Consider the following 12743-nt stretch of genomic DNA (forward strand, 5'->3'; position numbering starts at 1 on the left):
TTTCCACTGAATGTCAGCTCAGTCTTGTGCAGCCCTGAAATGGTTCTGCAGATGTAGCCCAACATGAAGTCAGACAGATGTTATACAACATTAGAAGTACGTTTGACATTCACACTTTTGCAATTGCTACTAGATGAGCAGCCAGAAACCAGGTTTAAACAAACTGTTGATTTAATTTTCAAAACAATTCATTCTTTTAACTTAAGTTTCATAAAATTACCAACTCACGAGTTATAAACTATGTCTAACGTAAGTGTCCACATACAGGCTTGCACCATTTTTACTTAAATAGTCATTAGAGCTTGAGGAAGGATCTGCATATACCAAGCAGATGCAGACTGATTAAGTCTGCAGCTATTAAAACTTATAAATCTATATTAATTCTGTATCCTTAGATAAGGGACAGGCATGATTATTTAGTCAGAGACACTATATGTCTTCAGATCCTGTTTGGTCATAATTAGAAGACTTGTCTTCCTACATTATCATCTGAAGCAGAATCATCGTCAAGGAAAGCAATCTTGAAGTTTGTGCATACAAGTTTCCCATAGGTGCCACGATTTGACCCATCTTCTTGTATATACTTGTATACCGTGCTTGCCTCGCAAAGCAGCAGTTCACCTGTATAAAAGAAACACTGACTTGCAACATAACTGACATTTGTAATTGAATTATTTCAACTGTTATCTTAAACTCAGCATTAACATCCTGACAACTTCTCATAACTGTATGCCTGGAGATACTTCATCACTGTTATACAAAAAGACTACGAGGCAGCTCCTGGAATCAGTACATTGAGAGCCTTCCAGGTTATTAACATTACTCAAGATGGACTGAACACTGTTCAACTGCACACGTTTAGGAGTTCTGTAACCAGAAGTACCTGTATCTTGGCCTACTCTACACGGCAGGAGAATAACATGTGGAGTTACAAAGAGCAACCATATGAGCGTGTACTCAAAAAAAATCCCAAAGCCCACTGAAAAGTAGTTAATACAGTCAATAAACAAGTTGAAAACTGTTCCAATTTTCCTTACCAGTAAACTCTAAGAGTGCTGAAACATTTGAGTTGATTATTACAAGTTCATCACAGTTAATTTTTCGTAGCTTTGACTGGAGTTGTTGCTTATTTTACGGGTCCCAGGGCTATTTTAAAGTTCTCAAACACAAGTTTGCATAAATAGTGGTCAATGAAGTTCTAATCTTAAAATTAGCAGGAACTGAACTTGAAGTTTAAGAAAGTAAAAACAGGTTTTAATACGTATAATCAGCCAGACCCTTGGTCTTTCCTATAAAGTGCAGAAAAACCAATAGAACAGTACTAGTTCATTTTACTTGTATTTTATCTTAGTAACATCATCTTTCCAGATCTTGGAAAACATTTTTTAAAAAGAAAGAATTGTAAATTAAAAAAAAGAAATCTTAAGAGTGAATGAGGCATCAAAAGGCCTAGAGTAGTAGAAGTCTCATGGTAGAAGCAAAACAACTAGAAAATAAGTTTGTACCAGCTCTTGGTCTCCAGTTCCCAAACAAACAAAAAACAACCCAACTTTATCTCTTAAGAAACAGGGCAAACTGAAGAACAGACAGTTCTCCACATGTAGCTTACCTGAAGATACTGTACTCTATATAAAAATTGAAATTTTTATGGAGTTTTTCAACAACCCATGCAGATACAGATATTGAAAACATTTCAACCTGTATGGGTTGTTACACCAAACCCTCTATTTACTACTTGGGACACTGCTGTCACATGAGTGTTTGCTGCAGACATGGGAATATTTAAATATTGTTTACATGATTAGTTTTTTATTATTTAATTCTAATAATACAACATACAATAGTTACCTGGTAATAAGCGAGGATTTACTTCCTTTTCTATGGGTTCCTTTATGTGTATTTCCTAAAGAGAGAAAGAGTAATAATTACTTTGCGAAGATCGTACCTTCAACACATGCTGTAAATAACAGCACTCCCCCTCTTAAATTCCTCACATTCTAGCAAATAGGCAAATTATAATAAAGGAAAGAAACTTCCTAAATTAAGGATAATAACTTTACAATGTGCTCCTTCCACTAAAGGTCAGTAGTCTACTAGCTAAATAGTTAAGTCAGTGGTTTGACACTCACAGTGTCAGTTACGTGCAGCTGTGAACACAAAAAAGGAAATGCATTATTTGTATAAGTAACAGACAGAAATAAAGCATTACCAGTACTTTTTAAGTTCTCTCAGCACATGTAAATGGATAAGCATAAACTTAGTATTACAACACCATCTCCCAGAGCTCATTCATAAGCTTTTCTACATATGACTTAATATTTGTTTCTAATGTACCCTTCACAGTTTTTCAGGCTTCATCCTTCACTATCTGTTTTTTATTCTTACATGTATTATCGCAATCAAAGTATGAAAGTTACTTAAACAGTACTACAAAGATTATAGGGAAAGGGATTTCAGAATCTCAAAAGCAAGAGGTAAAACTGGTCACAGGATATCCTTTAGTTTGAACCCAAATTGCACAAAACAAATGTTTTAAATTCTCAGTATCACTTATTCTAGCCTTGAGGCACTGATAGTTGGACTAAAATCTCCAGCTGAAAGACTATTAAACTAGAGGACACGCTACACCCTTCCTGTTCTGCCAGTTCACAACTTCCTCCTCCCAGACGGAATCACTTCACATGCATTGGAGTCTTTCTGGAAAACTATTAGTTAACTGGAACCCCCCCTGAGGCCACAGCAGTAAGCAAGCTAATTTTAGTTTGTCACCAGCATCCTTGCAAATCAAGGCAAGCAATCAAAAGGAGGCATAAGCAGTAACAGTTTTGCTGGATTAAACAGAGAGAAACAAAAGCCCCTGAGAGCATAAAAATACCCTCCCTTTGCCATTCATATAACCACTTGCTCTCAACACTCAGAAGACCCAAAACAAAGCTTGAAGGCTGCACAGCAAAACTAAAACCACCAGGAAACCATGTCATGAGAACAGCAGAGATGTTCGAGACAGGTTGAAAAGAGGCAAAGGTTATAAAAAGAAACCAGTGGTTGTGTGAAGAAAGAAACCTGTAGCTATAGCTGGCAGCTAATGCAGAAAACAAACACAATTTGCTGCCTTTGAGTTCTAAGTCTGGATGTTGTACAAGTAAACTGTAATCAAAGTTCATGCTTGTCAGCTAAATAAGTTAATATGCAAACATGGCTCAAGCTGAACACTGCTGCATTCAGAGAAGAAATGCATGCACGTTTTCCCAGTGTTGCCTCTTCACCACTGGCAGCCCTAAGCTAAACTCTGGGTTTACTAGTGGCTTTATAGCTATGCCTTCTACTATCACTATTTGTGTGCAACTAAATGCAACACTGCTCACAAACTATATGCTAACAATCACTGCTACAGAATAGTAAAGCAGTATACTAACTAGGTGTTTTCCCAGTAACTTGTACTTTGGGAGATATCATAAGGCATGTAATAACTACTGTTTATGTATACACACTGCTTGAATGTTCATACTTATTGCAATGAGTACCAGTTTATGCTAGTGTTGGCAGGTAAGACCTGAGCAAAAAAAAATATTTGACCCCAAAGAAGTTCTTTTGAGCTTACACCCAGTTATTAAAACACAATGAAGCTTTTATAACAGGTATCATGGAGGCAAATAATTTTGAACAAGTGATTTGGGTTTTGGTTACAGGTTAAATTGGTTATCTTCTGAAAGGAATTAATATTTTAGTTGCTTTAACAAGCAAGTCGTTCACAGCAAAATAGAGCCCTCAGTCAAACACTGAGATCAGCTTGTAAAATCCAGTTTCACTCTTGTTGACAAAAACCCACATTGAAGTGCTTACTATAGGCAGAATTCCTACAACATACAACAGCTTCCAAGAGCTGATCCTCCAGAATAGTTCTATTTGAAAGTCAACATTTATATTCCCATAATAAAATCATAAATGTTTTAAAGACAGTTTTCATACATATGCACTAGGGATAGCTAGAATCCAAGCCATGAACATTGCTGAAAAATCCATGTTGCTGTGCTCATTATCCATGGGAGGATATTAAAATACATTAAATTCTACTAATGTCACATTTTATTAAGAGAGAAGGCAAAGATGTTTGTGAAGAAAAGCTGTTAACTCACCGTGAGTCAGTGCAAGTTGTGCAGGAACCCCTAAGTTTAGCTAACATCTCCACTCTGATTCAATTTTGTTTTTCTAATGGATTTCAGTTTTGGGGCAACGCAGTCTTAGAAGTAAATTAAGATCCTGCTGACACTAAAATGCATGCTTCTCAACACCCCTTTAATCAGTCATACAGTTTGTACTTGCCCACCCACTCCTTTTATCCCCGGTTCATCTGACTACATGATGAGGTAATTTGGTTTGTAAGATCAGCTGGAAAGTCTGTACTTGTGCTACATTTGGTTTTGTTGTTACTGCCTATTGTTAGCAGAACTGGCTCATCAACAGGTCAGATGAGCACAGAAACAAAAAGAAAGGGAAGCAGCAGAAGCAAGTCTCTCCGTTTCCACAAGCTACTAAATCCACTCAGACCTCAGGAAACTTCACCCTCTGACCATCTATTGAAGTTAAGCATGCAGGCACTTTCCATATATGACCACTGAAAGCCACACACACCTCTAGATAAAAACTTTTTCATCTGTAGCTTCCCCCTTTCTGAATACCCCAAGCAGCACTGTGGCACTTCTTACTCAAGATACAACACAGAAAACTCTACTACCAACAGCTAAAAGCAGATACCCATACCCATAGGACACCATGCAATTGAGGAAAGTTAACTTGGGATTGCCTCAGAAATGATAGAAACTAAGACCTCAACTTCACTGAAGGTTTTAGAAACTTCTTACTCAGAGATGCTTCCCACCTGTGTGCCCACCTCGTGCTACATTCCTTTTTCCAGGTTATCAAACAGTGGTAGGCAATACAGCAACATCCAAAAATTATCAGTTGTAATGGTACAGAGTGCCAAACCATACCAAAACTGCCGGCTGACATGTCACACCATACTAATTCATAACACATCATCCTTCTTGTTAGTTCAAACCAGCTTCAGCTGACAGCACTATGAAAACATGAAGTGTCAGGGAAAGGAGATACCATGCTCCTCGCAGATTCTCTGCTTCAATAGTGGGGAGACAGCACAATAGAGAAACTATTTTTCTTAAGGAAAGGCTCACCTCTTCTTCTTCTTCACTTCTTCTTGGTTTTTACCCAAGTATAGGGAACAACTGCACAATTTGCAATACCCAGGGACCACATTCAGCTCTCCCCAAGAAATGTATTTAAAGGGGCTAAAATATATTCCCCAAGTCTGTCTGGGGAGACATGTCTTCCTGAAGTGCTGAAGCATAAAAGAGCCACCACATGTAATGCAACATCAAGTTTAAGGCAGTAAGGTCAAGTAGCAGTTATGCTATATTAACAGGGTCCTAACACTTAGGGCAGGAGAGGGATCCCAAATGATTCCCGCTCTTTGTCCTAGAGCCTCAGCACAACTGAGAGCATTTCCTCGCCTCCCAGCCCACAGGGAGGTAAACAACTGTGGACAGAAAATGAGTAAAAAGTCAAAATCATTCCCTGCATGCTAGAATCCAGATTACTCTGATCTTGTCAGAGAATTTGGGGTTTTTCATCACTATTGCAAAATATGTATGTAGGCCTATGGATACTGAATGTTGCTCATCACTCTCAGGAGAGAGACCGTGCATACAGTCTGCTGCGGCAAATTATATGCTATAAACTCTGAACCTACCTTACCCCACGGTAATATTTCTGTTTATCCACAGCCAGACGTTTGTGCTAGAGGTAATCCCAACGATGAAAAACAAGATTTTTAGTAAACATACTGGGAAAAATATTGTTTATTAGATTCAAGTAATGAAGGAACCAGTTATCACTTCCAGCATTCCAAGAACGCTGGCTAAAACATACACTCTTTCAAGGCTGACAGCAAATAGTAGGACTGTGAGAACACAGGATATTTTAATGTTGTTCTATAGTTTTCCACAAGTAATCTCTCCAAAGGAAAGCTCTACATCATGGTGAGGCTTGCTGTGAACGTTCGTTTTTTCTTATTTACTTATACTTCACTAAAAGACTAACAGAGGGCTGAGACAGCTTTCTTAACTATACATTTATCTTTACCAGTTGTAAAAGTCAAACTGTATACTGAAATATTTGCAAGTTAGTTGTGGTGCTCCAAGATGTGAATACAGTATTCCTGAGTAAAATAAATCAAACTTATGTCTAACGGTTCAACTGGAATTTCATCCAAAAGAGGAAATACCTGCGCACATGCTTAGCATATACTTTGTATTCAGAAACAAACCAGAATAGATACTTGGTATTTTCTGAAATACTATTTCTTAGTCAAACAAGCCTAATCCCATGTTGTATGCCATACAGTCCAGGGGAGATACTTACTACAATTCAATTAAATAATAGTGCTGAAAATAATCTCTAAACGCCTGTTTTCCTTCCTTTCACAGCTCCATTATCCAATAGCCCATTAGATCATAGTGTGTGTTTTCCACGTCCATTTCATCTTTTATCCTTTCCTCTTTCCTTACATTGTCCTGTCCATCTCCTCTGACTTCAACACCCGGCTTCCCCCACGTCAGCCCAGAGCCCAGCTGTCCACTTTTGTACTTATGCCTACTCCTATGCCACTCTTCAATTCCATCACTCCGACTTAGAAGGAATGCCTTACTATTTTAAAAGTGATCACTACAGAACACACAATACTGTACCAAGCAACAAGTATTTGTAGCGGCTATGAGCTAACAGCAATGCACAATTTGAGAGACAAAGCCCAAGAGGTATGAGAGCTACCCTCACTACTCAGCAGCCTGAGGTGCACTCCAGATTTCAGGGACAAGTAGGATAAAGCAGAACAAACTCTTTTAAACTTTAAGGGCTAATACAAGAACTAATATCCTATAAGAATTAACATGAAGGATTTAGCTTTTAAGAATGCATGCACAAAAAGTAACATTAAGCTTCAAATCAAGTTTAATATCTAGATTTTTTATTCAAATTAAGATTTTTAAGGGAAATATGACCCAGCTTGTCAGCCTTGTAAATGCTTTCAGTTTTGAAATATTAGAGTTAGAAATTGTGAAGTAATTCACTGGTTCTTGTTTCTATGTCTCCACAGAGAAATATTGCTAGTCTATGATCAGATGTGTCAAAACATTGACTTTATACCCTAGTATTCACCCCACTTCCTGCAGAGTAGCCAAGTCTGTCCTGAGGGGAAGTGTGTCATTAATATCAACATCCTACAGTCTCACTCTCAACAGACCATTGATTGATCTGTGGTTCCATATAGCAGAGCATAACTAGGTTACATGTCAGACGTCAAAAACGCTGCTTTTCCAGACATTCTGGGGCTTCACAGCGGAAATAACTTCTGTTCCTTTAATAAACAGCACTTTCTGTTCGCTCCTTACTTCTATCTTGCTGTATATTAACATGAAAAGAGTTCCTGTTTCTCTTTATATTCAAACAAATGAACTCCAAAAGCAGTTCAAAGCTAACTTCATTTTATTTTTCTGAACATACTGTGTCCCTCAGGTCTCTGAGGATGAACTAAATGAGCTGGGGCTAAAGCAAAACTCAGCTCTGCCTGTTGCATTTTCTTACTGCCGGTCTCCCCTAACCTAGAAGCAGCAGCTTAAGGTCTCAAACAACTCTCCAGGCAAACAAGGACAAACACACAGTTCAAGGCAAGGCTCCGTAAGTTGACAGACAAGTCCATCGTTAACTCAAATGCTATCTAGATGTAACCTCAAGCTCATGAAGTTCCTGGACTGCTGTTTCCCACCTTTTGATGGGGTCCACCAGAGGAAGCATCACACTGAGCATACCTGTAGCCCATACTCTTCCCCAAGCATCTGCTACTGAAAGAGACAGGATATTAGTCTGCCCTAGTATGGCAGTATTTTCCACGTAAGAGGGACTGAAGTATTTCCACTGTTCTATCAGTCTAGCCCCAATTTTAAAACTCAGCTACATGAAAGTTAACAGGGACAGGAAACTTGTGTTCAGAAAGTTATTTTTCTCACATACATACGGAACACAGTTCCTTGAGACATGCTCACTTCTGCCTATTCTAGGATATCTAAGCAACATGCTTTTTCCAGATCCCCAAATAGCCTCACAGGTTTCATCATATATCTGAAGCTGTATTTTAAATCCTTATAGAAACCACTGAAGTCTTCAGCTTCCTGTGTAACCATCCCATTAAGGCAGTCATAGGTTGTCAAAAAGACAGCAATACCCAACAGAGCAAAGAGTTAAACTTGCTTTACTTGCTACTGGAATCAGACTTCAGTTTCACCGAGCTTTTGCTCAATTCTGCCCAATTCTGTGGCAGAAGTTGGGTCTATATTTCAAAGCTTCTGCTGCAAGAGCCCATGAAATTCTTAAATTTAAGTGCATCAAGGAGATGGTTAAAAGCAGCAGGAATAAATAAAGAGTAAATGACTGCAAGCTCTGGTGCATCAGGATATTTCATTAAGACCTTCATCTTCCAATATTAAATACCTTTGTTATTCTTCCTGCAGCCATCAGGATCATATCTGGAGTAACATTACTATAGTTATAATCAAGTTAAAGGAGTCTTTACTATTTGGTATCTTACTGCCCTACATATATTTGACTTGTATATTTTCCCACTGGCCATTTTTTCCAGCAAGCTTTAATTACCCAGCATGCTTGTTTAAATGGTGAAGAATCTTTCAGTAAGTGAAGTTCTTACCTTCACAAAATTCACTTCCTTGAGCGCACACTCTTTTGTGTATTTGTAAAACAGTTTCCTAAAGTGAAAGACTGACTTCACACAGTGATCACAGACTCATAGAATAGTTTGGGTTAGAAGGGACCTTTAAAGCCCATCCAGTCCAACCCCCCTGCAGTGAGCAGGGACATCTTCAACTGGATCAGGTTGCTCAGAGCCCCATCCAGCCTGACCTCGAATGTTTCCAGGGATGGGGCATCTACCACCTCTCTGGGCAATAAAATAACTCCATTTTCACTGTGAAATACAAGGAAATAGAAAGCTTTTAAAGTAAACTGATGAAACTACACCAGGGCTAAACAACATCTAAAAACAGAGTTGCTACTACAAAATAAGGACATAAATTTTAAACAGCACAGCAGACTTAACCCATATCTCTGCATTGTTGTTTCAGATTCAGTGAAAAATAAAAACAGCAGATTCTCCAAGGTTTTATTACTGACAAACTCTGTACTAATTAACAAGATAGACGAAAATCTCTTCCTTAAGACACTATCAAGAGAATTGAGCAATTAAGAAGAACCAGTTTGACACAGATTACAAAAAACTATGGAGGGGGAAAAAAAAACCCAAACAAATGGCTAGTTTTCATGAAGATTTGTCTTCCTAGAAAACAGCCATCTACCGGGAATAAAAATGAAGGAATACTTAATAACAATACTGATCTAATACCACCCACTAACAACATGCTCTCAGTCAACTGAGTCTAAAGCCACTTCAATCAAACTACCAACAGAAGTTTCCATGAATAAGTGAAAGGACAACAAGAAAAACAATACGCACAGCCAAGAGTTCAACATGGAGCTGTTAAGGAAAGAGACCCAGGGCTTTACAATGACAGAACGGCACACAAGGAGCTTGCAAAGACAGAGCACGCATTGCAGGTGAAGTGATGTTAAGGGACATTAAGAAAAACAGGCTGGGAAAGTCCCACCTCGCCAGCTGAACAGTCACAGCGACAGCCTGGTATCTGGTCACCGCTTACAAAAAAACAACTCAAGTGAAGCATCAGAAAAAAAAACCAGCTTAAAACTGACGAGCCAACTACATTTTTTAGGCGTCCTGGAGAAGGAAGAAGCAAGATGTTTCCCCCTCGCTCTGGGGGAAGCACCTTCGAGGCCCACTCACGCCACCCCGCTCCCGCCCCCCTCCCGCAGGCGCGCCACGAAGCCCTGCGCAGCTCCCCGCGGAACATCCCCGCCGCCAAACCCGGGCGCGGTGCGAGGGGACCGGCAGCACGGCAGGAGCCCGCCCAGCTCCCCCCGCCGCCCGCCCCGGCGGCTCCCGCGCCCCTGACGAGACCCCGCGCCGGGGCGCGGAGGGCTCCCCGCCGCCCTGCGGGCCGGGGCCGCGGCAGCCTGACAGGCCCCCCGCCCGCACCTCCCGCCGCACCGTCCCTCCCGGCGCCCCCCGCCCCCGTAGCCCCCTCAGGGGCCGCCACCGCCCCCTCTCCCAGGGCGGCCGCGCCCGCCCCGCACCTCCGGGCTGATGTAGGACACGAAGGAGGGCTTGGCCGCCTTGGCCCCGCTGCCCAACATGGCTCCGGCCGCCTCCCGTCTGCCCGCAGCGGCACCGGCCGGTGGCGGCACCGCTTCCCGGGGCTCCTCCTCAGCGCGGCCGCGGAGGCGGTGCCGCGGGCGGCGGCATCCGGCGCACGTAACTGACCCCGCCCCTCGCCCGGTGCCCGCCTGCCCCGCCGCCGGCCACTGCTAGGGCACCGCCTCCCCGCCGCGCGCGTTCTCACTGGGCAGAGGCGCTGTCACTCATAAGCGCGCCTTTCTCCTATTGGCCGCGAGGAGGCAGGGCGGCGGCCGGAGGCGGGGGGAAGCCGATCGGGGCGCGGCCCCGGCCGGCGGGGGGCGCTGTTTCCGGGGGGGCGGCGGGGGGCGCGTCCCGGGCAGCCGGGGCCTGCAGCCGGCGCTGGCCCGGGGCGGCCGGCGCGGGGCTGGGAGCCGCGGCCCGCAGCACCGGCTGCCATCCAAACACCTGTGCCTGTGCAGGTGACGAGCAGCCGGTTTTCGGCGCTTCGTAGCCCCGCAGGGTGGCGGCAGCACGTGGGCGGCGGCGGGGGTGCAGCCCCACGGTTGGGTTTCTCCCGGGGGGGATCCCCACCGCTCCGCACGCTGCCCGTCACCGGCCAGAGCGCGTCCTGCACGGCTCTTCCTTTGGCGCCTGGTGCACGGCTCCGGGTACCTGGGTTTCCGCTGAATTTTTTCATTTCAGGGTAACCGCGTCTTTTTTGCATCGCTGCGAAGACTGCCCTGCTCTTGCCTCTGCTTTGGTCAAGGTGTCACTTTGTTTAAATTCTCCATCAAGCTCCTCCGTACTCAGCTGCAAAATGACTGTGTTGTATCCATGCACGCTCATAAGAAAACTCGGTGTTAAGTGAGATCTAAACAAAGCATTGAGATGCTGAGTTTTACTTACGGCAGGAGACGTGCAAGCAAAATGACATAAAATGGGCTCTCCATTAAAATAATCCTCTGAAAATTGCCCCATGCAACGCTACAGGCTGGGGGAGGAGTGGCTGGAGAGCTGCCTGGAGGGAAAGGACCTGGGGGTGTTGGCTGACAGCCACCTGAACATGAGCCAGCAGTGTGCTCAGGTGGCCAAGAGGGCCAATGGCATCCTGGCCTGTATCAGGAATAGTGTGGCCAGCAGGACCAGGGAGGTGATAGTGCCCCTGTACTCAGCACTGGTGAGGCCGCACCTCGAGTGCTGTGTTCAGTTTTGGGCCCCTCACTGCAAGAAGGACATGGAGGTGCTGGAGCGTGTCCAGAGAAGGGCAACGAAGCTGGTGAAGGGTCTGGAGCACAGGGCTGGTGAGGAGCGGCTGAGGGAGCTGGGGTTGTTGAGCCTGGAGAAGAGGAGGCTGAGGGGAGACCTTATCGCTCTCTACAACTGCCTGACAGGAGGCTGTAGCGAGGTGGGGGTCGGTCTCTTCTCCCAAGTAACAAGCGATAGGATGAGAGGAAACGGCCTCAAGCTGCGCCAGGGGAGGTTTGGGTTGGATATTAGGAAAAACTTCTTCACCGAAAGGGTGATCAAGCATTGGAACAGACTACCCAGGGCAGTGGTTGAGTCCCCATCCCTGGAGGTATTTAAAAGCTCTGTAGACGTGGTGCTCGAGGACCTGGTTTAGTGGTGGACTTGGCAGTGCTGGGTTAACAATTGGACTCGATGATCTTAAGGGTCTTTGCCAACCTTAACAATTCTCTGATTCTATGAAAATCCTCTAAATTTTGAGATTTAAAATCCTCTAAAACCTGACGGCTGATAGACCCCAAGAAGCCCTCTGCCCAATATCTATTAAAGCGTTACAGCCGTGGCCTCCTTGGAATGTAATCTTTGGAATGGAATAATCTTTAGAGACTGTATAATCAGAGCTGTAAATAAACACCAGGTTTACCAGGTATCTAGGTTACTTTTAAAAGCTTAACTTTTATGCAGATAGAGAACAATGGAAATACTGTGAACTGCTTGTGGCAATGCAGCAGGACTACCCAGCAATTTAAATGACAAATGGTAACCCAGGCGACAGTTTGCATACAGAGTAGACTTTCTGGAAATATTTTTACAAAAATGAAACATACTTCACAAACACCGGTGGACCATAGGACATGAAAATCAATAGCTCCTTCAAATATTAATGATAAGCACTTTTCATATCGCTCCCCCTCTCTTTGTTGTAATACTTCACTTTATTTGTCTTGCTCCAAACCTAGATCTAGGAAGACTAAAGGAGAAAGAAAAAGAGGTACATGGAGTCATAAGACGGCATTTATAAGAATGAAATGGAGTGACTGTTTTAATTCAGAAATGAATTAATTTCGGTATTTTCAGTCTCGAACTCAAGGAATGAGAAGTCTTGGATTTAATCACCTTCTGCCTGAAAAAAAGAAAATTCAGACATTAGGTTTCATCAAGT

General features: G+C 43.1%; 1 protein-coding gene across 1 annotated transcript in view; it reads right to left on the minus strand.

The window, feature by feature from the left end:
• MTMR12 (myotubularin related protein 12) overlaps positions 1 to 10428 on the minus strand; it is a 34098-nt gene extending 23670 nt beyond the window's left edge. Inside the window, exons 1-3 of the mRNA XM_082336420.1 lie at positions 10294 to 10428; positions 1849 to 1903; positions 482 to 621 (exon numbers count right to left, since the gene is read on the minus strand). Of these exons, the coding sequence (XP_082192546.1) occupies positions 482 to 621; positions 1849 to 1903; positions 10294 to 10353 (255 nt within the window). The 5' untranslated portion in view covers positions 10354 to 10428. The remainder of the gene's footprint in view (positions 1 to 481; positions 622 to 1848; positions 1904 to 10293) is intronic.
• Between the last annotated feature and the right edge of the window lie 2315 nt (positions 10429 to 12743).

The sequence above is a fragment of the Platalea leucorodia genome, assembly GCF_965183815.1.
Source record: "Platalea leucorodia genome assembly, chromosome: Z".
In the NCBI taxonomy this organism is placed as follows: Eukaryota; Metazoa; Chordata; class Aves; order Pelecaniformes; family Threskiornithidae; genus Platalea; species Platalea leucorodia.